Source organism: Mytilus edulis, chromosome 6 (assembly GCF_963676685.1).
Source record: "Mytilus edulis chromosome 6, xbMytEdul2.2, whole genome shotgun sequence".
Lineage (NCBI taxonomy): Eukaryota > Metazoa > Mollusca > Bivalvia > Mytilida > Mytilidae > Mytilus > Mytilus edulis.
Window position 1 is genome coordinate 31212727 of NC_092349.1, and position 27588 is coordinate 31240314.

A 27588-nucleotide genomic window follows, 5' to 3' on the forward strand; every position below is an offset into this window, starting at 1 on the left:
AGTCACAGAATCAACTTTAAGATTTGTATATGCATAGGAACAAACAGAATAAAGTTCTTGTATCTCAAAGAAAAACACAAAATTCATTATGTTATATGCTTTAAAACTGTCCAAATGCATGATCATGAAACACGTGAAACATTATGCGTATCTTGTTACTGAAATTGAAATATACCATTAGTATAAGGAACATCTATTTTTTTCATATTTATATTGTAATACTGTGGAAACTTTTCTGCCCCGATCAATAAATAAAGGCAGATGTGGTATGAGTGTCAAGCATACCATCCTGTTGCAGTCCTAATTTCCCGACCTTTATCCCAATAGATCCCTGTAGCAGGACCTTTCCATTGCATTTATTGATTCTTTGTTTTCCTCCTGAATATGCAGGAAATATTTGCGCATGGACAAAACGCAAACAACAATCAATGAATTGTAAATTCAACTAGCATGAATACGACAATTGAAAAACTGAGTACAAATAATTTAAAAACATTTTCTCTCATGTTCATGGTATTCTTTTAAATTGAAGTATATTTTAAAAAATGCACAAATTGCAATGTTTACTATTTTTCTTATGTTCTTGATTTACTGTAGTCAGCCCTTCAAAGTAATGTGTATTTACATCAATTAACCAATGCACAAAAAAACAATGCCAACCAATCGATCAATCTTTCTGCTTGACAATGATTAATGACATGATGAGTAATTGACGAGTCAAAAGTAAGGGAGTACCTACTAAACTCTGATTTTAGAAACATCAAAATGCAAAGGATGGAATATGTCATTGTACAAATGTTGGAATTTGAATCCGTATATCAATCAATAACGCGTGTGATGATATAACTCATTTACCATATACATGTACTTAGGGTATTTTGATTTGATGACCTTGGGTCTTTTTTGCATTAGATTGCAAGCCAACGACCTTGAAAAAGCCAACCTGAAATGACCTTGTGAAAAGCTGATGTAGCCTTGTTTTATACGTATTTGATGAATAACTATATAAAACCATATATTGTTGGATTCAGTGTCAAGTAAACTATGAAATGATACCGGTAGTGACGTGTTTTCAAACCGGAAGTAAGGTTCGAGGTCATAAGTCAATTTAACTTTGTAGAATTTGACCTTTGCTTTAAATTCATATTTATGCATCAGAAAGCCATATCAATTAGTGCATTAGGTAGCAAGTCATATCACCTTGAAAAAAGATAGAAGTGACAAAGGGCAAACCGAAAGTCGCTATTTTTCGTACTTATTGCATTTGAAAAAATATAGAATAAAATCGTTTTGAAAGGAGTTTTAATAAAACTTTTAAAAAATACCGGAAGTGACATTTTTCCAACCGGAAATAACAAAATATCAACCTTATTTCAAACAAAATGGTATAGAAACCATATATTTTTTGGAGTCAGCAAACATTTGAAACTAGCAATGAACTTTTAAACCGACTGTCTTAATATTTCCATATCAAAATATATCGCTAGGGGTGCAAAAACCTTCGTTGGTCGCTATATCTTCAGGATGAAGAGGAACATTGGACTGAAGCTATCCGAATACTCCATATGAGAGTTATTCCCCCACCCCCTTATGTTAAAGATTACGAGTATGGTGATATAACCTATTAACAATATATAAGTCTCTTGATTTAAAGTCTTTGTCTTATGAACATGAAATTGAAGTCAAGGTCAAAGTTTAGTTTGACTTTTGAAATTTACACATTCGCTGTAACTTAATATTACAGTGTTTGGTATGGTTGAGCTTTTTGACTTTCCGTTTTGAAATTTCTATGGCGTTTGGAATTTTTGGTACTTTTTGGTACATATTTGAGTCAAAGGGTCTTTTGAATCGGGTTGCAGAAATATTATCTTGAAGAAAGTCAACCAAATAAGAACTTTTATAAACCAGAAGTAACCAGATGTTAAAGCACTTTAAATTATTTTTTGGAGTCATTGTGTAATCAGGTTCAAATTACACCAGAAGTGACATTCTGCAAACTGGAAGCACTTTTCTACCTTCATTTGAGCGAAAGTAAACATGAAACATATTTATTGGGAAAACAGTCAAAAATTTTTCTATTATCTGACACCAGATTTAAAATATTAAACCAAAAGTGAATATTTTCTTATCAAAATATGAGAAAGACTTTCAAATGTTCTTTTAACATTTGGTTTCTAATTTTAAAAGTTTTTTTTGAATTTCTTCAAAAAGTCATGTGTCAAAGTTTGTAACAAAAATAATTATCCCAAATATTCCTGATGCTCATTTTTAACACATATTGATTATTAACCGTATAAAGCAAACTGAGGTTATTTGAAATTTCAGCAGTAGAGAGTTATGTATGATTTCAATTCATTATCAAAATTAAAAGGTATCTTCTGTGTGTACATTGAGAAGTAAAATAATTATAAGTTATACATCCAGAAGAAATATCATATCTGATGTCCAGATAAAGTACCCGGTATTTTCTGTTCCAACCTTCCTAATAAACATAAGTTTGTTAAGGAAAAACAGAAGCTATGCAGCTAAATCAAAATATTGTTAACATATGGATATCGACTTATCCTTTATATATCTTTCAAATGTGATTTATTATTTTCATTTTTAATGAATACAATCCTGTAGCTTAGTTGCTTTCCTTTTTCTTTGTACCTGCCATGGAAAATATAAATAACCTGATGAGTCTAATAATAAGGAGTACAGACGAGACTCCAAATATTGCAATGTTTAGAAACATAAAAGTTCCGAAGAAATCTAATGTCATTGTAAATGTTTTGGTATTTTGAACCCAACATTTTGTTTACCAATATTTCTATTTCAGATATATGTTGTATCAATCAATATAGCGTGTCTTTTTTATTCGTTTGCAAACAGTTTAACATGAATTTGTATATACATTCATAATAAATAGCCTTTCGTTCATTTCATATTGTTTGGTTTTTTTTCAAAATAAAGTATCTGTAACAGCACTAACAGCATTTATTGAAAAGTAAATCGCCCTACTGCTGATTTATTGTGTATATTCATTGTTTTCTGTCTTCAGTAAATTAACTGGTATTTAATGTGGCAAATTGAAAGTTTTTGAGGTTAGTGTTGTTCATTCTTTTTGTAGTTTTTTTTCCATGGTGTTGTCGGTTTTATGTCGACTTATGAAGCCACAATTGCTGGTGTAAAACTTGTTTTCATAAGTGTGAGTGTATAATAACAATCTCGTCATAGATACCAGGACTACATTTTATATATACGCGAAACGGGCGTTTCGTTTACAAAAGACTAATCAGTGACGCTCGAATCCAAAAAAGTTTTAAAAAAGCTAAATAAAGTACGAAGTTGACGAGCATTGAGATCCACTAAACTTAGATTGTATCAAGTTGCAGAAGAAGTTATCAAAGGAGTGACTTCTATGCGAACATTTTAAGATACATGTAAGTACTGTGAACTATTCAACTTTTCTATTTCAGAACGGTGACACTCTTTTACATTTAGCTGTTCAAAGACAAAATATAAAATTAGTGAAATTGTTATTAGAAAGAACAACCATAGATCCAGCGGAAAAAAATAAGGTATGAAGTGTTATATTTGCTAAAATAGCCAACAGTTTGCAGTGGGTAATATTACTTTATCATAGGAAAGACAATTCAAACTGAATGTCCACAGAGAATTGCCAATATAATCAGAATCTCGAATATACTTAAAAATACCAATGGGTAAAGCATAAGCTATGTATTAAAACAAGAAGAATTATAACGTATAAATATCGGGTCAACTTGTCTGTTTTTTCCAGATAGCTGTGTTTACTTGGATGACCTTATTTGTCTAGTTAAATTCCCTTTGTATTATTACTCGTAAAACAATAAGAATGAATAAACTTACAGTGTATACAAAGTGCAAAATCAGATTTCATTTTCACTGCATTCGCCAGTATTGCTACTGAAGAATAAAGGATGATTTTGAAAATACAAATAATTTATTTCAATCGTTTATGATTTGTTTGTGTCAAAAAATGATGACCACACATCATGACTTTTACATACATGATAAAATTCAACTCAAATGAAATATACATCAGTGCAAACATCTTCAATAAATCATTCACAAAAAAAGGATTGAGACTCGCACACAACCAAAAAAGTTCTGGGAGTGAATTAAAATGCCCTGGTAATTATCTATAGCCTGTGATGCAGTTGTTTGCCTTCTTTGACCAAAAAATGTTTGATACAAGAAGGTAAAATAGAATGCAAGTATGAACACATGATCAAGACCAAGAAGAATAGTATTCATGCTTATATATATCAAAACAGAATTTGTGTTAGCTTAAAATTGACTTACTATAATAAGTGCAAACCTGTGAAATGTGTGTGATTGAGGCTGAATTCACTTAAGGTATCTTCTGTGCGTACATTGAGAAGTAAAATAATTATAAGTTTTACATCCAGAAGAAATATCATTTCTGATGTCCAGATAAATTTTCCGGTAATTTCTGTTCCAACCTTCCTAATATACATAAATGTGTTAAGGAAAAACTGAAGTTATGCAGCTAAATCAAAATATTGTTAACATATTGATATCGACGTAATCTATATATATCTTTCATATGCCATTTATTTTTATTTTATTTTGAATAAACACAATCATGTAGCTTAGTTGCTTTCCTTTTTCTTTGTATCTGCCATGAAAAATATAAATAACCTGATGAGTAAAAATCAGGAGTATAGTCGAGACTCCAAACATTGCAATGTTTAGAAATATCAAAATTCAGAAGAAATTGAATGCCTTAGTAAATGTTGTGGTATTTTGAACCCAACAGTTTGTTTACCAATATTAATATTTCTATTTTAGATGTATATTTTGTCAATATATAACGCGTGTTTTTTTTTTATTCTTTAGCAAACAGTTTGACATAAATTTGTGTATGCATTTGTAATAAATAGCCTTTCGTTCATTTCATATTGTTTGGTTTTTTTTACATAAAGTATCTGTAACAGCACTAACAGCATTTATTGAAAAGTAAATTGCCATACTGCTGATTTATTGTGTATATTCTTTGTTTTCTGTCTTCAGTGAATTAGGTGTTATTTAATGTGGCAAATGGAGAATTTTTGAGGTTCGTGTTGTTTATTTTTTCAGTTCTTTTTGTAGTTTGTCGTAGGTAGTTGTCTGTCTTTTTGTCGTTTTGTTCTCTTGTCTATTCTGTTGTCGGTTTCAGATCGACTTCTGAATCCACAATTGCTGGTGTAAAACTTGTATTCATAAGTGTGCGTGTGTAATAAACTTAGATTGTATCAAGTTGCAGAAGAAGTTATCAAAGGAGTGAATTCTATGCAAACATTGTAAGATACATGTCAGTACTGTGAACTATTCAACTTTTCTGGTTCAGGACGGTGACACTCTTTTACATTTAGCTGTTCAAAGACATAATATAGAATTAGTCAAATTGTTATTAGAAAGAACAACCATAGATCCAGCGGAAAAAAATAAGGTATGAAGTGTTATATTTGCTAAAATAGCCAACAGTTTGCAGTCGGTAATAGTACTTTATTATAGGAAAGACAATGCAAACTGAATGTCCACAGAGTATTGTCAATATAATCAGAATTATGAGATAACTGTATTGTATTTTAAGCTCCGACGGCATCAATTGGGGATTTGATGGTCGCAAATTAAGTTTACTAGCGACGCGTTAGCGGAGACAGTAAACGGGTATTTGCGACCATCAAATTCCCAATTGATGCCGTCGGAGCTTAAAATACAATATTGTTATCTCCATTCTAATGAAACTGACAGAAAACGACGTTAAAACATGTATTTAAAATCTGTCATATGCCGTCTGCGCTTGCGCGTACGTCCCAAAGTATCAATTGTCAATTGATGCCATGTAAATAAATGACGTTATCCAATCAAAATGAACGTTACAAACGTTGTTGCATTAGAATCTCAAATATACTTAAAAATACCAATGGGTAAAGCATAAGCTATTTATTAAAACAAGAAGAATTATAACGTATGAATATCGGGTCAACTTGTCTGTTTCTTCAAGATAGTTGTTTTACTTGGAAGACCTTATTTGTCTAGTTAAATTCCCTTCGTGTTATTATTCTTAAAACAATTAGAATGAACAAACTTACAGTGTATACAAAGTGCAAAATCAGATATTTCATTTTCACTGTCATTCGCCAGTATTACTATTGTAGAATAAAGGATGTTTGGAAAAAATGCGTTTTTTTTTCCTTTTTGAAAATACAAAATAATTTGTTTCAATCGTTTGTGATTGGTTTGTGTTAAAACTGATGACCACACAATATGACTTGTACATACATTATAAAAATCAACTCAAATCAAATATACATCAGTGCAAACATCTTCTATAAATGACCACAGTCCATAAATCATTCACAAAAAAAGGATTGATACTCGCACACAAAAAATTCTCGGAAAGAACTAAAGTGCCCTGTTTATTATTTATAGCCTCTGATGCAGTTTTTTGCCTTCTTTGTTTAAGACCAAAAAATTTTGGATACAAGAAGGTAAAATAGAATGCAAGTATGAACACATGATCAAGACCAAGAAGAATATTTTTCATGCTTATATATATCAAAACAGAATTTGTATTAGCTTAGAATTGACTTACTTTAATGAGCTCAAACCTGTTAAATTTGTGTGATTGAGGCTGAATTCACTTTAATTTCTTTAAAACAAAAAGAATCTCGATTCATGTGAATTTCACCTGAAAAATTTAACGTGAATTTCGGGTATAAGCTCGATTAACGTAAAATTCATGCTTATTTCACATTAAATTCATGTGAACAAAATTTGCAAAATATTTAAACACACAGTGTGGACATACATAACTATGACTTCCATTCAACTCTACATTAGGAACATTCGACTGCTTAAAAACTTTTCGTATTTTCTTTATTATAATAGCTGAAAAAGAGAAGCAATATTACCAAAGTGACATGTCAACGCATAAAATTTACAACGCTATAACAAAAATATGAAAAACGACAAAACGAATAGCCTTCAATACACTACAAAGAAAATTAAAGATCATCAGCCTGGTCTAAGGCTAAAACAGGTCTATTATCCACTCTACTCCGTCCCTCCGTCCGAAAAAACACACTTTCATCAATGCTGAGTTTCAGCGAATAGGCAATTTTTAATTCTGTCATTAAGCCACTTCTTGTTTGGCAATAGTTGTATAATGAATTTGTGAATCATATTTCGAGTGATCCAGATAAAAAAAAAACTTACATATCCAGTTCAGTTGTATCCTTTGTTGTTAGTTGAATTGAATTGATTAGATCAACATGGTGATATTAACTGAAATAGTCAAAGAAAGACATGCCTATTACTTTGAAATTAACAGCATAATACAAATATAGGCAACTTCATAAAAAAGGCAGAATATTCTAATTTATTAATCCAAATAATTTTGTGTCAAAAGTAAACGATTTATCGATTGGTTGAAAGAAAGTTTTTTAGTAACCGTGATTGTTTTAAGTTATATCCTTTGAAAGTTTAATCATAAGCGACGATGTTTTTGAAGTATACAGTGCCATCGTGGCAATGTATACCGCTATAACACTGTTTGGCACGCCGTATCAAAAGCTTCAAAGTGTATCTGCCATTTTCTTAATTATTCCAAATTTGTAAGCGTATTTTACTGATACCTGCAATCTGAAATAATTTGCCTCTTTTCTTACAATAAAAACAATGCAGCAGAGATTAATAGATTACCCATTGATTTTTAGGAGGACAAGCTGGTACTTGATACATTTTTTGTGTCTGAAGAGCCTACTTTGGCTTTATTTCTAAAATGTTATTAAAGGAAGAGGTCATGTTTTGAAATGGAGTACAATGAATACTTGCAGTACTTTGTGTTTTTTTGGGGGAAAATTAGTGTTGTGATTTTACTCCGAATTAAGATCATAATTGTCAGCTAATGTACGTTGCTGTTTCTGAAATCATCAAATTTTTGCTCATTTAAATATATTTATTTATCAATTCTAGAATGAATACACTACCTTATTTATCAAAGTAACAAATATTGTCTCAATTGTTCATGATTTGGTTAATTTCTAAAACAAAAAGTGAGATATTTGTCAAAAGTTTCCTTTTCTCTGGCATATTCAACATAGGTTTAAACATGTTTTGTTGAATGTTATCACTTCCTATGCTTACAAATCGACATTTCTTTTTGCGGTAGTTAGTCTCATGCGAGTTTCATATGAAAAATGTACTATTTGAACCTTTGTGTAAGAACCATCAAACTCAATGTTCATTCATCATTAGTACCCAATTATCAGTCAACATAATACTTCAGAGGGGAAAAGGACGTACAGAAGCCAAAAATAATGGAATTGTATTCACAGCGTCTGCGTCTCCCGAAGTCAGTTAATAGTGGACAATGATGGCATAAAAAGAAAAGAAATCTAAATTCAAAATTTGATTTAGTTGGAATCATTTAACCGATTTGTGAAGAAGCATCAACAGGCTAAAGCTAAAGGTTGCACTTTGAAAATGCAGCTCTTTCTCAAACCACGCCTCTTTTGGGGAGATTTAAAATATTCATAGATAATAAATTTTGTTTACATACTGGTTCCCTGTTCTGATCTATAGGTTGCATCTCGTAGAGACATAACTTGGGAATGTTACCAGTAAATATACATTTGAATATTGTTGATATTGAAATATGTGGTAACCCTACAGTCGAGGCGGGGGTAGTTAAGCAATTTAGTGTTAGTTTAAATTCGTAGAAGTTTGGGGCAAATAAACGTTGAAAATATGTTGCACAGCTCTATATTTTGACCTTTGCAAAAAAAGAAGTGCATATGATCTTTCCTTTTGGGATATGATTTTTTTTTCAAAACTTCACAGTAAAAGTGATACAGTGTAAGCCGTAAAGGGAGTTCCTATTGGAAAATACATTGTCAATATTTACAGAAATGCAACCTATATTGAGTGAAATAAGAGAACAAATATAATTTAATCAAATTTGGTTTATCTCACAGATTTTAATGAAATTAATTCAAAAATGAAGATCGATAAAATCCTGGGCCTTAATTATGATGACTCAGCATAAATTCACAGTTTACAGTATGCAGAGTTTACTAAAAAGCCTGAATGCAAAATAAATTCATAATATATACTTATTTATAAGTTAAATTATTAAGAAGTGCTCATATTTACTCTTTGCAGTCATAGAAACTTATCAATACTTCCTGAATAATATTAGTGGGATGTTTTTGTCCTGTTGATAAACCCAAAAGTAAGCCGTAACACCTAAATCTGCTTTTTTGTCACCGTGGCATAAAAAAAAATACAAACTGGAAGTAAAAAAATATATCAACAAAACTGACAATAGTGTGTTATATCCTGAATATGTACTAAATATTCCATATTTCTAGAAACAGCAGAACAATTTAGGAAATTTGAGTCCCCAAAGGGGGAGGAACAGAGAAAATTACCTACCCCCTGGGTCATAAAACAAATAATTTAGCTTGTAAATGCAACGATTTTATGATTTTAAAGGGTTCTCTATAGAAACCAATAATTGTGCTTGGAAGTTATGCAAAAATCAGATGTTATAAGTCATCTCTATAACATTTATGAATTTATAAATCAGACTGGTCTCTGCATTCATACAACTATTGCAAATATGACTTTGTTTTAACTTTCTAGTTCATATATTAGTTAAAACTGTGTGAGATATATGGTTACAAATAATACTGTTGTGACAAAAATTCTTAACTGACCATTTGAGGCAGAACATGTGATTTTTTTTTATTGTCAAATAGGCATACAGTCAGATATGGACTGTAACTCATCTATTTAAAAACAGAGGAAAGGGAGAAGATCCCAAAGTAAAGTAATAAATAAGGAAACAGAAATTGTACTCATTTACAAAGAAGTTTATAATGTTTGTGTGTGTAGTTTAATTCTATTTGCAAAAAAAAAGAATTATATATATATATATTGGATTGTTAAATGAATGTTAGACATTTATTGTGATTTTTTTTTCGCATTTATTCTTTAAGATGTTGCAATTTGAGAATGCTATCCTATTTGATATCATTTCTTGGAACATAAATAGTTTTTTTTTCTTAATGATAGACAGTGTTGTTACACGATTATTTATAGTAATACTTTTACATATAGCCTTCAGTCATTCCTTATCGGCGAATATTTTACAGCGAAACTGGTCACACTTAGTTCCACTTTGGCATAATTGCTTATTTTGCGGGTTGATCCTTCATATCTACAACATAATTACCTAGTTTAGATGCCATTATTGCATCTTATTCAATCCATATTTAGCCTTTTAACTTGTAAGAATTATCTAAAATCCTACTTGTCAACTATAATGCCATTTGGGTTTTTTTTACTTTCATATTTATGTGCATACGTTCTATATTTAGGCTGATTTTGACAGTTTTTGTTATTTGATTATTTTGCGCAAACTGCAATTTATTTAACACACATTCAAATTTGTTATACTAGTTAATAACCGTAACTAATAATATAAGGTTTTAATAAAGCTGCTTTTATTGATCATTTATAGTATTGGTTGGCTTTTCATGTCTTACACGTACATTGCTATTTAAGGTAGAATATCCTACCCTAGGCGAATGGGGACGCTACATTTTGTAGCATTTGATAGATAAATGGAATTATATAACATTTTGTTGGTATTCATTTGATATTTATTGGGGATTGAGTCTTATGTTATAAATAAGTTTCTTACCCCTGTGGTAGTTTTCTTAGGGCAAAACAGTGCATTATATATATTCCTGATGCTCATGTATTACAATAATTGATTATTAACCGTATGTAGCAACTGAGGTTATTTGAAATTGCAGCAGTAAAGATTTATGTATGATGTTCAATTCATTATCAAAATTAAAAGGTAACTTTTGTGTGTACATTGATAAGCTTAAGCTTGAAGTAAATTATTATAAGTTATACATCTAGGAGAAACATCATGTCTGATGTCTAGATAGTGTTCCAGGTATTTCCAACCTTCCCAATAGACATAGGTTTGTTAAGGAAAAACAGAAGGTATGCAGACAAATCAAAAGATTGTTAAAGTATGGATATCGACATATCCTCTTTATATCTTTCATATGCCATTTATTTTTTTATTTTGACAATCATGTACATGATGTAGCTTAGTTGCTTTCTTTTCCTTTGTATCTGCCATGACAAATATAAATAACCTGATAAGTAAAACAATATGGAGTACAGACGAGACTCTAAACATGGTAATGTTTATAAATATCAAAAATCAGAAGAAATATAATGCCATAGTAAATGTTTTGGTATTTTGAACCCAACATTTTGTTTACAAATATTTCTATTTAAGATGTATGTTTTGTCAAAAATATAGCGTGTCTTTTTTGTTCGTTTGCAAACAGTTTAACATAAATTTGTATATGCACTCATAATGAATAGCCTTTCGTTCATTTTATATTGTTTGTTTTTTTTCAAAATGAAGTATCTGAAATAGCACTTACAGCATTTATTGAAAAGTAAATTGCCATACTGCTGATTTATTGTGTATATTCATTGTTTTCTGTCTTCAGTAAATAAGGTGTTGTTTAATGTGGCAAATGGAAAGTTTTTGAGGTTCGTGTTGTTTATTTTTCAGTTCTTTTTGTAGTTTGTCGTAGGTAGTTGTCTGTCTTTTTGTCGTTTTAATCTCTATTCTATGGTGTTGTCGGTTTCAGGTCGACTTATGAATCCTCAATTGCTGGTGTAAAACTTGTATTCATAAGTGTGCCTGTATAATAAACTTAAATTGTATCAAGTTGCAGAAGAAGTTATCAAAGGAGTGACTTCTATGCAGACATTGTAAGATACATGTAAGTACTGTGAACTATTCAACTTTTCTGTTTCAGAACGGTGACACTCTTTTACATTTAGCTGTTCAAGGAGAACGTTTATTAGAATTAGTCGAATTGTTATTAGAAAGAACAACCATAGATCCAGCGGAAAAAAATAAGGTATGAAGTGTTATATTTGCTAAAATAGCCAATAGTTTGCAGTCGGTAATAATACTTTATTATAGGAAATTAAATTCAAATTGAATGTCCACAGAGTATTGCCAATATAATCAGAATCTCGAATATACTTAAAAATATCGATGAGTCAAGCATAAGCTATGTATTAAAACAAGAAGAATGATAAAATATGCCTATCGGTCAACTTGTCTGTTTCTTCCAGATAGTTGTTTATACTTGGATGACCTTACTTGTCTAGTTCAATTACCTTCGTGTTATTCTTCAATAAACAATTAGAATGAATAAACTTACAGTGTATACAAAGTGCGATTTCAGATAGTTCATTTTCACTGTCATTCGCGAGTATTACTATTGTAGAATAAAGGATGACGGGGGAAAATGCGTTTGTTTCCTTTTTGAAAATACAAAATAATTTATTTCAATTTATATTTTTACACAATTTCATTTAAATATAACTTTTCAATATGCAATAACAAGATAATAGTTACCAAATGTGCTATTGAAGCAGCCGATTTTTATTATATCAATTATTGAATGCAATTCATTTTAATTACAAGTGCGACGTATTATCAGTGTAAGTGCTATCATTTGTGACGTGGAAGTTTTGGAGTTGAGATTCATTTTCAATGTTGTTTTATATGATAATTTGAAATGCATAAACAGAAAATAGTCATTAAATGATTTTAATATTGATGATATATACAATTTATTATGCAAACTAATCGTAGATGCTTACTTGCATATACACAGTGTACAGTAACTGTTGATTCCGGGTGTGAGTTTGACACCGTTCGTCGATTTTTTTATGTACGTTCGTTTTGTGTATCCACAATACATGTAGTTCTATACCGTTTATTGGTATAAAAATCGATCAGAACATAATATACTGTTTCTACCAATCTTTTGGGGTTTTTTTTTGTAAGCAAGCATAAACACTTAACTATTTGACATTCCTAACACTTCATGATGAGAATTAAAAAACATCTAAATTTTGTATGTGTTTTACGTGAAACATGAATTACTGGAGTAAGAGAAGCCCACAAATCGGGAGCGCCTTATTGCAATTCAATTTCTGAGAAATTCAGTACTGTTATCTTGAGGGAAAATGTCAGTGTCACATGAAGGTCAGAGAGGTATGCGACATCAGAGTCACATGAAGATCATATGACCGTATTAAGGTGTTTATATATTGCATATTCAAAGATTTTCGGTGAGTTTACTATTAACGTGTAAATGATTCGAAAATATACTGGAGTATAAAATACATGAATATTTGTTCATCCAAGCGTGATATGTAGGCCCAGTGTGATCTACTCTGTCAAAGATATACGCACAGATAAAGTTGCATCGGTAGGTGATGTAATGCAGATATAAACGGAAACAGAAAAACTGGATAAATTTGACCCTTAATATAGATCCAGATAAATTATTAGAGACACAAAACTGATTTTTTTAAGCAATAAATGCTATTTTTACGGAATTCATTGATGCATCACTTCATTTTTTGTAATCATAAAGTAATCATATATAATCAAATCCTGAATTTATTAAGTTTGTTAGTGAGTCGGCTGAATTAAATAAAAGCAACAGTAGTATACCGCTGTTCAAAACTCATAAATCCATGGACAAAAAACAAAAATTAAGACTTTATCTGAAGAAAATCAATAAATTTCTTTCTATGAAATAGCATCGCATATACATTAGAAATGAATCGCCCCTTCAGTGACAATGAAAGTTTAGTATCATTACTTGACAGAAAACATGAACCTCCCTCATAACGTTAGCAGTATAATGAAATTTAAATCTAAAACTGAATGACAAAACCTTTTAAGTTATACAACAATAATTACTATGTTAAAAGGTACTTTTTTCTGAAAATAAAACATGAGCCCTGCTTTTAAATCTTCCACACGCTTTGTTTGCGAACTTTTCGTTATATTAACAGATGTGTGTTCAGATTGACACCTGGGTGTATGTAGTCGCGATAATCCAAAACAGAATTTATCGTCTGTTTGTTTATCAATATACATTAAAATACATGACAGTTACAGTAAAAATTATATTTCAGGATTCGCACGTTATATACACTGAACTTGCACATGTTGATGATTCAAACACAAGATCCTCATTTATGAATATTTTCTATATGCATAAGACAGACTTAGAATTATGGCTTGATGAGTAAAATCTTAGAAAGTACCGACAAAACTAAATTAATATTAACAAGTAGAACCTAACATCTTTATACCAATATTTTCTACATGATTCAACAAATTATCATACAAAGTAATATTTTTTTACTCTTCTTATTTTGTATATATTGTTCATACAGCTCAGCATGATATCTGATCATATATATGCATATAAATAATCGGAAAAAAACACTTTTCTAACGTTTGTTTTATTGTTTAAATAGAGTCTTAAAACACGCAATGCACGAACTGTCGCGTTTCTTTTTCCACTTTTCTGATATTTTACTGATAGACAGTGTTTACTCTTTCAAAAAAATGTTTATAATTAATTTGCATCTGGACGTAAATCAAACAGCAATCAATCTATGATGCATTACAATTAGAAATAAAGTAATAAATAACATGATGAGTGAAAAACAAGTAGAAATAGTCGATAAAATATCATTGTTTTCGTTGTTTCAAAATGGAGTTACCCACGAAATGCACAAAGGTAATGTTGAGTTTTCCTTATTTCTTATGTATTTCTAGATATTTATAATTAACCACATTTAGCACTACAAGATCATGCATTTTACATCAATTTGTCTCTGAACGTTAAACACACAAAAATAAGTAAAACAAAAATTCAAGTAGAATTAAAATGATAGGTGACAAGATGTTTTGTGAACGAGTGTTATCACGTAGGGTAAGGTTGTCCTCCTAGAAAAACGTTATGTGCTGGTGATTTGGTCCTGACTGGTGCTGGTGATCATTGAAATAAGTGAACAAAGACGAAAATGATGATTTTTAACGTTTTCTCGCATAAAAAATGGAAGGAAACCGTTGAGATTTTTTAATTTGGTTTCTTATCGGTTCATAAGCAAACAATTTAAATTGTGACCCTCTAAACTGTTTCAGTAAGCGTAACACAAAAGTGCTCATTTTTAGAAAATCTAGAACTGAAAAAATAAAACAAAAATGCCCCTGGAGTCCGTTCTCTATACTCAAATCCACACGAAAAAAATATTTTGTGAAAAACTTGCACAATTTATTAGACATGTCATAATTCTGTGCTAGGTGGTCCTGATACGGTGCTGGTGATTTTTGGTAAAGATTTGGTCCTATTTAAAACAAATGTTACAGAATCAATGAAATTGGGCAGATATTGTATTCGATCGGATTTGTGAATCATATTTTTCACCTTTGTTCACCCATTTGGCTGTTTGATAAGCGTTTTCAAATATTTAGTTATCGTAACTTAAATTACATAAAGGCAACATTTTCCGTCCAATATCAGATGAAAATAAATATAATTAGAACAGTTTTATTTATGATATGCAATGCCCTTAAATTGACTATTCTCTACATAATATGCTAACTTAAAATGAAAACGTGATTTAAGTAAAGCGACATTCATAACAGCAATAAACGTTTAATTGGTTTATTTCAATTGAATATACGAGGTAAGACGATCTAACTACTGGTTCCTTTTAATTTCTACCTTAATATATACACTGTCTCCAAAATATGTCGACTGAATAAAAAAAAATGACTCAGACTTGCTTATCATACATGATTGATAAAAACTGACTAGAATGGAACAAGATGTGAACAATTGCAAGTCACAGTATGACCTTCAACAACGAGCAAAAACCATAACGAATGCTAGCTATAGAAAAGGAAACGATTAAAGCATGAAGACGTTCGGCCTGATTTAAAATAAATCTTTGAAAAGAAACCAAACACATATGACATATTGCAACCATCGACAACCACTGGTTTTGTTGGGCAGTCGTAACAGCTTTTTTTAAACATGTTTGTTTGCGCTCCACATTCCCTCACCATCTCAAACCAACCAACCCCTCATCATTTTCTCTTTTAATGGTACAAATGTGTAACAACACAACACTTAAAACTAAGAATTGAAATGGGAAATATGTCAAAGAGACAACAACCCGCCTAAAGAGCACACAAAATAATAACATAAAGACACAAATTATTGAACCACTAGTACTTGCAGCTACTGAAAGCTAGTTCAAATCCGTATGTTCAACTAATAGATAAACCATGTTCAATTAGTCTAAGATGAAAATCTTTATCGGTACTCATCATACAATGTTCGCAAAACTTAAGTTTAAATTTAATTTTTTTGGTTTAGCAGAACTTTAAAACTGTGCAGTGAATCTTGTGCTCACAACATATGTATAAACATCAGATATTATAAAGGGCATGTGGAAGATACTCAGTAGTTTTTATTTTATTGTTACCAATGCATCGAACATTTTAAGTTAAACAAATTCCACAATACTATATTCATGTTGTGTGTCAATTTGTTTAGACAAAACAAAACTGCAAATTCTTTGAATACAAGATAGCATTTTTTTAAATTAAATCATATCAGGCTTAAGATTCGATTTTTTTTTATATATATATACATGTATACTATGGCTAGATGTTAACATAATAATACTGATAATTCACATCATAAACTATGATATACCTTTGTTACGAGTTATAAATGACGACACCAAAAGTTCAATGTAGGATAAAAAAAACTTAATTCATATAGTTTTTTCACTGACCCCCCTATTACCAATGTTATTTCAACTGATCGGGCGGAGCTTACGTTTTAATTTGCATAAGGCCAGTCTATTTGAAGATGTGTTTGATAAGGATGATTGCCGTTATAATTATTACTGATTTCTAATCACCTATCAGTGTCATCAAATGAATTTACAAAACAATGGCTGGACACTCTATTTATGAGTTTATCCTAAAACACCTATCTATAGATGGACTGGTTTATTGTGAGCGAATCGGTTAAACTCCGCCCAGTCAAGTGAAATAAATAGAGTAATACCCGCCTCTTAACTTAATTTGGGAAAAATTGATTGACCAATAAGGATATATATAAAATCGATGTCAATTAAACAAAACTTGCAGCAATTTTGAACCCAACCCCCAAACTATTTGAATTAGGTTTGTTATCCTTCATTGATTTGTTTATGTCGTCCCTAACTTCAGATAAGGTATGTTTGAAACACAAAATATAAAAGCTTAAATTACAAGTATTTAACAAAAAGGGTATTTCTTACTGAAATTGATATTTTCGTTCACTCTAATTTTACTCACTTTAACTTACTTCTCCTAAAAATCCTTTACAACAGACTTTACTTTTGCATCTTTATAATGCATATCTTAAAAATCATATTTTATTTTTGTGTGGGTTATCTTTGTTATCTAGACCACATAGACTTCATACTCTGCCCTTCCATGAAATATTTAAACATTTGTTTAGTGTTGGTTTTTTTTTACTTTCGACCCCCCCCCCCCCCCTCCTTTCCACGACAACCTATCAGACAATGATTTTCATATGTTGACAATAAGGCAAATGAGGCTTGATAGCTAATAAATACATTTTTCTTTTAAAGTACATCTTTTAAAACTGCATTCCAGTTTGTTTACCAACAATTTTTGAAATTCAAAACTATTCCAAGCATTTTGACCGTGACCTCCCTCGCCCTTATTAAAAAAAAACCGCAAAATTATTGTCCACCTTTTAGTAAATACTAAATTGTTACAAAGATTTTGATTTTAGCTGCTGAGGACACATGATTCTCACGCGCAGAAACAAGGTTGAGATTCATTTGGTTGAATGAAAAGAAATGTATCTACAGTATTGATCAGAGAAACAATATCTCGGATACTTAGGCTACACTGACATTACTGTCTAAACTCACATGATAGTTTGCCGTGATCAACGTCGGTTGTGCTTGATTTTCATATGATGTAGACATAATCTTACAATCAGTTTAATTGAGGTCTGGAGCTGGCATGGGAGTAACTGCTAATAGTCCCTTGTTAATTCGTGTATCATTTTCATTTTGCTTAGTTTCTTTAGTTACCTATTCTGACACAGACTCGGACTTCTTCTAAGCGGAGTTTACTGTGTGTATTGCTTTATGTTTGTGTATTCTACGTTGGCTAGATGTATAGGAGAGGGTTGAGATCTCAAGACACATGTTTTAACCATACGCATGTTTGCGCCTGTAAAAAATTAGGAGCCCCTGGCCTTTGTAATAGTCTTGTATGTTTTTCATTATTTTAGTTTACATGTTATGGCGTTTAGTGTGACGTCCATTGAACTAGTATACATTTTGTTTAGGGGTCATCTGAAGCCCACCTCCGGGTGCGGGATTTTCTCGCTGTGTTGAAGACCCATTACTGGCCGTCAGCTGATTTCTGCTCTTGAGTCGAGTTGTTGTCTCTATGACACATTCCCCATTTCCATTCTCATTTTTTTAAGAAAAATTGTCCTTTAAAACCTTTTCCATTTGGATTTTCCGGGACATTGTTGAAGGTCTACGGTGATTTTTAGTTGTTAACATCCACTTCATTTGGTTTCTGAAAGAAATTTTTCCATTGGCAAACATACCACATAATATTTTTTATAATAGGTATTGGATATTTTACAGCGTATTTTGAGGGTCATGCAAAAGGATCGTAATCTTGCAAATCATATGCATATTGTCTGATCTCAAAAGAGGGCAAGAGGGATTCCATTACCAGGTCAATATTTTGTTTTTGCTCAAATCAGATAACAGTAAATTTAAAATATTGATAACTGTAAACAGTATTTTAAATTATCTTCAGGTATATGTACCCTTATGTTGATTCAATACTAAATATATTGAAAGTGTATAGAAAATAGCCTTTCCCCTTGTACTCTCATGTTTTGCAATTTGGAGCTTAATAAGAGCAATATTACATTCAGTGCTAGCAATAATTTCCTTAAAACAAAATTATAAATTTAGATATTGGTTAAAACAAATATAAATATGGACCAATCAATTACACATTCTAGGATGCTCTTGACCTTAGTGACTGATCACGAGTTTGTTTTGGAACTTAAATATTGTTTAGGACTTTTTTAAACGATAAACACTATCACATCATAGAAAATCAAGTGAGTAATATATGTTTTAAATTTCATAACAAAAATGTCTGTATTAAATGTTGTGGATTTTCTACAAAAATATATGTTTTATTTGCCACAAAAGCCCCCTTTTCTATTACATGCAATGACATTATAATTAATAATGCTTTGCACGAAGTTTCTCTTAGTATATAAGTACAAAAATGGCCAATCTCTATTATTCATTATCTTGCTGTTTTGATACTATTGCAGTTTGCAAATTTAGTAATTCACATGGCTACAAAAGGGGTTATAAAACAGAAAAAAATAAATTCAAAATTAAAATTAAAAAAAAAATAAACAGGGGTAAAAGATTTTCTTAATAATAACAGTTCACAACAATGTCAATTTTATGAATTCAGTTACAGTTAATTAGTCAATAACAGTTAACGGAACATATTTCTTCAAAACAACAGTAAAAACATTTAACGTTTAAAAATGCATAGAACACCTCAACAAAAATTATCTTGCACCCCCTCTTAAAAATCAAATTAAAACAAAATAGATTCAACTTTGCTCATATGAAATATCCACCAAATATATGCTAGATATATTTTCTATCAATTACACAAATGTTCTGCATCAATGAGCTTGAATATTTGCCACTTTTAACTAGAATATAAAGCATAGGTGCACAGAACCAGGAACGTGTTACCTGATCACCAGCACGCCGTCAGGACAATTTCGTTTTGCACGACTTTTGCAATAAAAAATTGTTGTAATATTCCTCTCATGGTACTTAGGATGTATCAGAAAAAAATTAAGTAACAGAACGGTTCCTTGATTGCCGTTTAGGTACAGTGTAAACAAACCCACCAGTACATAATTAGGACCAACAGTACCAGTCAGGACCGAATCACCAGCACATAACGTTCTGTCGCAGGACAACCCTACCCACCGTGGTTATCGTGTACCGACGCATCTCAGTTGTTAAAAACATCACAATTCAAAGGATGTCATATGCTACTTGACATCGTGTTGGAATTTGGAACCACACAACATCTATATTTATCAAAACATTCCAACATTTATATTTCTAATTTATGCTCAGCTATATATTTAAAAGTGATTGTGTCATAAATCATATCACATAAATATTTGTCCCAACTGTTCTTATTATTCAATTTTTCGAAATGTCTCTATCTAAGAGTGTAATCATTGATTTCCATGTATTTAAAGTATGTGTTTGTGATTAGTTTATGTAGTTATCTTACTATCATTGATGTATATCCCACATTTATTTTCTTTCATTAGCTACCTTCAACTTTAATACTAAAATGTAAATATGTAGAAATCCGCAATTTCACCAATAAATATTGATTAGATAGATTGCTACGAGTCTTATATTTACATAATCGACCTTTTTTGAAAGTTGGAAGTGAAATATATATCCCTAGACGATGATTAATTCATGATATTTGATGAAATAATTGTCTGTGTAGCGAAAAAACTAAAAATACTTACTCATGTTACTTGAATCTAAAAAAAAACTAATGAATATAATCTACTCGTAACGAAACAAAAACATAAAAAAAAACGAAAGAAAGAAAGAAACATTTCTCGTTATCGTTCCATTATTTTTAAATTCCTTTTTGCTATTTTCTTCCTATGATTTTTTGCTACATGTATATTAATTCTTTTCAAATATTTAAAGTTACCTGTTATAAATCCCTTTTTATTTATTTTATCGATTGTACAAATTCACTGCGAGAGTTGGCGTTCATTAGTTCAATCCCAAATTTGGTATAAAAAAAAACAATAACTAAATCATTAGTCGGTGAGTTGAATTATATAAAGATAAAAAACGTTCGATAACAATGCATTTTTTTTTATTTTGTATTTATTTTAATAGTAATCACGAACCGAAATTTGATTTACATAGTTATCTACAGCAGAATGGGTTGTTTCTTACAAAATATAATGTATAGAAGATATAAGATACTAAAATGTTGTTCAGATTGTTTAAAATTGATAATTTTTTCCTTTTTTCCTTTTTATAAAAAATAATGCATTATTGTTTGCGCAATAAGTTATTTTAAATGTCACTCAGTAAATTTTTTTATTATTTAAAATTAAAATTAAAACGATATAAAGAGAAAGATATTGAAACTATTTTTGTTTAACTTATACCTCGAATTTGACATACGCGGTCATCATAGTACCAGAATCTATGGCAAACGAGATGATTTAATTTTTAAATTATCAATTTCCCCTTACTTTAGTAGCAATTTACCATCTGTACCTGAATATAAGAAATACATTTCCCAACTCATTCGGTATCCAAGAGCTTACAGCTGCTACCCAGACGTCATAAAGTTATGACTGTCATACCCCTATTTTTGACCTTTTTACCTATTATGTCTGTTTGTTTTGCCCACACAGTGTGGTCAACATAATAGAATAAAATGCGACTATCATACAAATGAGAGGGTTAGCTAGCTGTAAATCCAAGTTTAATCCGCCATTTTCTTCACTAGGAAATGTTTATACCAAGTCAGGAATATGACAGTTGTTTCTCATTCGTTTGATGTGTTTAAGCTTTTGATTTTGCCAATTGATAAGGGACTGTTATTTTACTTTTTATTTCGTATTATATTATGTATATACAACTGACATAGAACAAAACAGATACCATTTCACTGCGAAGTCATATTAAAATGTATTCAGAACAAAGAATGAACATAACATTAAAAAGGGTTAAAGTTGATCAGCCTAGTTATAGGTTTTTATTTCTTTTGTATTACTGTGTGCCTTTCACAAAAGTGTCGTAATCAAATGACATACTCGTGTTTTAATGCAGTACGCGAAAAATGGAGAGGATTCAAACAGTTTATTTAAAAATTAAATGAAAGAAAATCATGCATCGTTTGTTCAACTAACTAATAACCATGATAACTCATTGAATGAAAGTTGAGCAAGTATGCGTTATGAAAATGAATTGTAAATTTTATCATATAAAAAAAATTCAAAACCACACGTTCTGTACACAGAGGTCATGAATTTCTTTTAATTCGTAACAATTATATCTTATTTGAATATGTCTCTTACCCATTATCGTTGAGTTGAAACTCTAGCTTATCGGTTATACAGGATATTGCACTGTTCATTCATTCTATCAATGATTTAGCTGTATGTCAAATGTTTTCATTGATGATTTGTCTGTATGTCAAATGTTTTTATTTATACTTTGACTGTATGTCTTATGTTTTTATTTATACTTTGACTGTATGTCTTATGTTTTTTTTTGTGATTTTGCTGTGTCTTATTTTTTCATTGATGATTTGGCTGTGTCTTATGTTTAATTCATGAATTAGCTGTGTGTCTTATGCTCTTATTGGTGATTTTGCTGTGAATCTTATGTTTTTATTTATGTTTTCATTTATGATTTAGCTGTGTGTCTTATGTTTTATTTATACTTTGGCTGTATGTCTTATGTTTTTATTTATGATTTGGTTGGGTGTCTTTCTTTTTTCATTGAGGATTTGGCTGGGGGTCATATGTTTCATTCAGGCATTTGCTGTGTGTCTTATGCTGTTTTTGGTGATGTGGCTGTGGTCCTTATGTTTTATTGCTGCTTTAGAACTGTGTGTCTTATGTTTTTATTATTGATTTTGCTGTGTATGTTTTATTTTTATTGATGATTTGACTGAATTTCTTATGTTTTTATAGGTGATAAGGGGCTGTCTATGGTATTGTATAGTTTATTTATGCTTTGGTCGTGTATCTTTTGTTTTATTGATAAATTGGCTTGATGTTTTATGTTTTTATTTATGATTTAGCTGGGTGTCTAGTGTTTTTATTGATGATCTTGGTATGGTTTATTTATGATTTGGCTGTGTGTCTTATGTTTTTATTGATTGTTTGACGTCTATGTTTAATTTATGATTCAGTAGTATGTCTTGTGTTAAAATTATGATTCGGCACAGTGTTAAATGTTGGGTTTTTTTATAATTCTGTGCTGTGGCGTATGTTCAATGTATATCTTGATTTATGTCTAATCGATCGTTGTGTCACTTTGTTCTATCAAATCTCCGGAATTGTTTCTCATCAGATATTAATATTGAAGCACTTGTCTTACTAATTGGCAGCTATTAAGTAGTATGTCTTATTAGTTGCCAATGAGTTTTTTTTTATCGTGTTTAGTAAGCCAAAAGTGAACCTCCTCAGTGCATTGTAACATGAGCATCTATCGAGTTAGTTTTCAGTGATTCAATTCAGTTTCCCTATTAAATTCCCTATGTTCTTCAAATTTCTCACTTGATCTGAATTCATTTTATTCCATTATGACTGATTAGGCTTTTAAAGACGAAACGCGCGTATGTTGTACAGAATTATCAGTCTTGTATCTTTGATGAGTTATGTTTGTCCCTGTATTCCAAACTGACAAATGCATATCGTTTAAATATCTTTTTGCTGATTATTTGTCTTGTTTTTAAGGCCAACAAAACACCGATTGAGTGTATCATACCATATACCTGGTATCAGAACGTGGAAAAGGAAGAATGTCAAACACTTATCAAGGTAAGGCCTCCTGTTGGTGTATAAGTCCATTTCTACATTAGAGAAATACAGATACAAAAAAAAAGATGCATGAATGCGTCGACTAACGGAGAATCGGTGATATCAGTGACAAATGAATTTACGTATTTACGTAAGGTAAAATAATTCTCAATATTAGCATCAACAAAAACCCTTTTTGTTGCATCAAATGCGCTTTCATACTCTTAACCCAAATGTCTCATTACTTTCTTTTAGGTGGTAGAATTATCTTCTTTTATTTTACTTTATGTATCTCTTGTATCATAACTGAGTATGTTAACATATAGTTAATACAATGAAGTTGCAGGGCAAAAGTCTAAAAATATTTCACGCAGTAAATAAGACACCTTTCCAGGCAAATACGTGAAAATGCTTGTTTTATCGACGCGCATAGCATTAACAATGGCAAAAAATCAAGGAAAACAGATTGCGTTGAATGGAACATTAAAAAATATTCTTTTTCTTTTTTTTTATTTTTTACTATTGGGAGTGAAAGTAGTCAAGTGACCCAAATCACTAAAGGTCGTTTATTACATTTTGAACTCAAAAGTCCAGCGTGTTAAAGGAATCTTTGAATGTGAAACAAAGTATCATTATAGTCGTCTGAATGTATATCATCTAAATATTGCTAACACAAGATGAAACTATACTGTCTTACGGTAAAAATCCAATGAGAAATGTAATTTTTTACGAATTCCTGATTTGACACCATGATATATCATTGATATGAAGACAAACCTGTTTTTGAATAGTAATATTGTTTTAAAAGAAATCAGTTTTCTGTAACTCACTACACTTTTTAATTACCAGGCCACTGTAGACTTTGTCTAATTGGTCATACGCTTTACGTTCTTACGAGGTAAATCTGTTAATGGGTTCTCATATTTGCTAATATCGTATGAAATGAAGGCTTTCTTAACGTCTGATCGTGCATCTATTATATGTAAGCGTATCCGTATCGATCAATTAAGTCGTGATGGTTATTGTAAATCATATGTAGTGTTGACGACTGCACCGTTAAACACGTTGTCGCACAATTTTGGGTTAGGTGTGTCCTGTAACATGTCTCTCTAAAACAGTTGGGTATATTGGTTATTGAAAATGTAGTGTAATACTAGATCTGGGTAAATATAGTCAATCGACGATATCGCTATTTACGAAAGCAGAAGCAGCAGCTAATGACATGAGATTTGGAATGTGTATGTGTCTGTTACTTGTCAAAAACCATTTTAGGCGGGATTGTTTTTTTTTGTATGTTTTCATCTTTCTGTTTTACCTTGGAGAACTATGTTTATAGATGCAGTCTCCTGGTCATACCTGGAATTCATTTTAACAAATCTATTGAGACTGTAGAGAAATAACCAACTAGTGTTTAACACAAACGTGACCTTGTCTGTGTTGTATACAATGGCTGTGACTCCTTAGTAGTTGAAAGAACATTTTCGTCGCAAATTGACAACAAACCCAATTACAGGGCAAAATAATAGAAAACATTAGAATATACACATTTGTTTTCTCTTGTCTGATTAAAAATGTCTTGAGTGTCCATATCTTTCTTTGCGGTACTAGTTATATTTTTGCTCCAGACCTGCATCTAACAGTGGACATAAGGTGAACGTCTAGTTTGATTTAGTTCAAAATAACATTTGCATATTCTGAAAATTATGTGTCTTAAATGGTGTTGGAACCATTTAGAGGAAAACCGCTAGTACAAAAATGTAATAGTATAATAGAGTAATTAAAAGAAAATAACACAAAGAGACGTATCCCAAGAATATGGGCGTATTTTGCTTAACCTATTTTATAATAGGTACCAAAAACGTCTATAATACCTCCAACCATTTGTTTCTATTTTTTTTAAACATGTTCAATCCAATGGATTACTTTTTCTACATTTCAATCATACTTGCATAAGGTTATTTTGACAAATGTTTGATATGTATACGTATTATTATTACATTTCAGTCTTATATGACCAAGGACAAAAGTGACCACAAAGACACTGTTACAGTTATGCATCAAGACGAAACACTACAAGAGACGTCGGAAAATGATAGAGGTAAAATGTGTTTCCACATTAACCTTTTCAAAGTTGATTTGTGCATCGTATTATTTGTTGAATAGTTCAGCTATTTATTCGTTAAGTTATGTTTTGATTTGTTATTTAATTTTCGACTTTTAGTTTCAAAAAGAAGGTTTTGTTTGAAATAACCATGTCGGAATGTATTGAACTGCAAAGAAATGTTTTGTCTATGCTTCTTGTTAGCGAACAACATAATTGGTCAACAATGTAAAAACATGGAGATATGTGCAGTTTTCAAAATACTGTCATTTGGTACAATACTCTAATCACTTTATTGAAAGTCCGGTATCCAGTTCAGATATGTAGATTTAAAACAAAGGATAAATTTGGGTTTCGGAAAAGCATCAGCTTAAAAGGAAAAATTCAACTTGTGCATGACCCGCTGGCTTTCTTTCTAAAAATTGTTCAATTTGAAGTATTAATAGCAATACCTTATTGTGGCTTATGATGTAATACAATGTGAAGTAATACATTGTTACACTGACAAAACAAACAAATAAGAATCCTAATTTTAATTTGGACCAAAGCTATCATTTAACTATTGACAAATCAAAAACTCATGTTGTTATTGATTTAAATCAACAATAATGCCAACATTGAAACTTCTGTTTTTACTGTATAATCAAAATAGATCGAAATATTATTTTTGCAAGTTAGAGGACTGCAATTTGACACTAACAGAAAATTGCAGCAACAATTTAATGTAACCTGATACCAAACATTAACTTTGATAAACCCTGGCGGGAATAGGTATAACTTCTGATATTTGATTTTTTTTTATATTATATATTATATATGTATTAGGGGGGAAACCACTTTCTAAGTTATTATTATTTGAAATCACACCGGCTTTTCGGAAGTTCAGATAAAGTGAAAGTCAAGTCTTGTCGTAACAACACCTTTTTGCATCTACTGTATTAAAGAATGAACTGGTTCGGAAAACTTAAGTAGTTCCAAACAAAACAGGTTAGATAATTCCTCATATTCAATTGTCAAAGCTATTTTTCATTTAAGATAAATAGTCAAACAGGTATTGCTTGATCATGTGGCAGTGATTCCAAGTGCTTCAAAAGTCACTTCATATCCATATAACTAATATATTCTACATGTTTTGAAAGTTTCACTTGTGCGTAGGAACTATCTATTCTTTACTATGGACTACTTTATGATATGTTCGTTGTGATCGAGCTGTAATAAATTCCAAATTGTACGTCCACTATCCGGGTTGACCGCCTAGCGTATGAAAGGTAATTCGATCTCATCCTTAATATGCATAAATTATTTTCCACTAGTCGTTGGACAATCAACTAATCAATCGAGCAGAGTAGTTAAGGCAATACTCCCGTTTTTTGTAGGATCATATTTTACGACTTTCCAGAAATTAACTAATCTTAATTGTTCATTTGCATTATGGTCATTACTGCCTTTCTATACTTGCACTGGCAGATACTTTTGTTAAAATTAGAGCTTTCACGGGAATACCATTTATGACAAAAAGGTAAATTTGCGAAACTGTGATTTAGTGTATATCACTTTTACACAACCAAAAGGACTTGTCAAAGCTGTTACTAGGCTATTTTTGGTTTGTTTACGTTATGTAATTGATTATGTTGTACTTAAGGAAGGCATTGCTCATCGGGATAAATTCCTATTTAAAGTAGTGATCAATTTCACACAGTTTTGCACTGCTTTCTCTTTTTCATTTAAAAATGGAAAGTTCCTAATCAAATGGCATACTCAAAAGCTCAGACACATCAAACGAATTGATAACAACTGTCATATTTCTTGATACAGGTATTT

At 30.8% G+C, this 27588-nt stretch overlaps 2 protein-coding genes across 2 annotated transcripts in view; both read left to right on the top strand.

Annotated features, from left to right (window-relative positions):
• The window catches only part of LOC139527501 (ankyrin-1-like), a 120825-nt gene extending 108850 nt beyond the window's left edge, over positions 1-11975 (top strand). Inside the window, exon 22 of the mRNA XM_071322995.1 lies at positions 11867-11975. The gene's annotated coding sequence lies outside the window, so the exon portion shown is untranslated. The remainder of the gene's footprint in view (positions 1-11866) is intronic.
• LOC139526342 (uncharacterized) overlaps positions 1-27588 on the top strand; it is a 90968-nt gene that overhangs the window by 31772 nt on the left and 31608 nt on the right. Inside the window, exons 11-15 of the mRNA XM_071321476.1 lie at positions 3462-3563; positions 5378-5479; positions 11898-12002; positions 23604-23687; positions 25671-25764. Coding sequence (XP_071177577.1) covers positions 3462-3563; positions 5378-5479; positions 11898-12002; positions 23604-23687; positions 25671-25764 — 487 coding nt within the window. The remainder of the gene's footprint in view (positions 1-3461; positions 3564-5377; positions 5480-11897; positions 12003-23603; positions 23688-25670; positions 25765-27588) is intronic.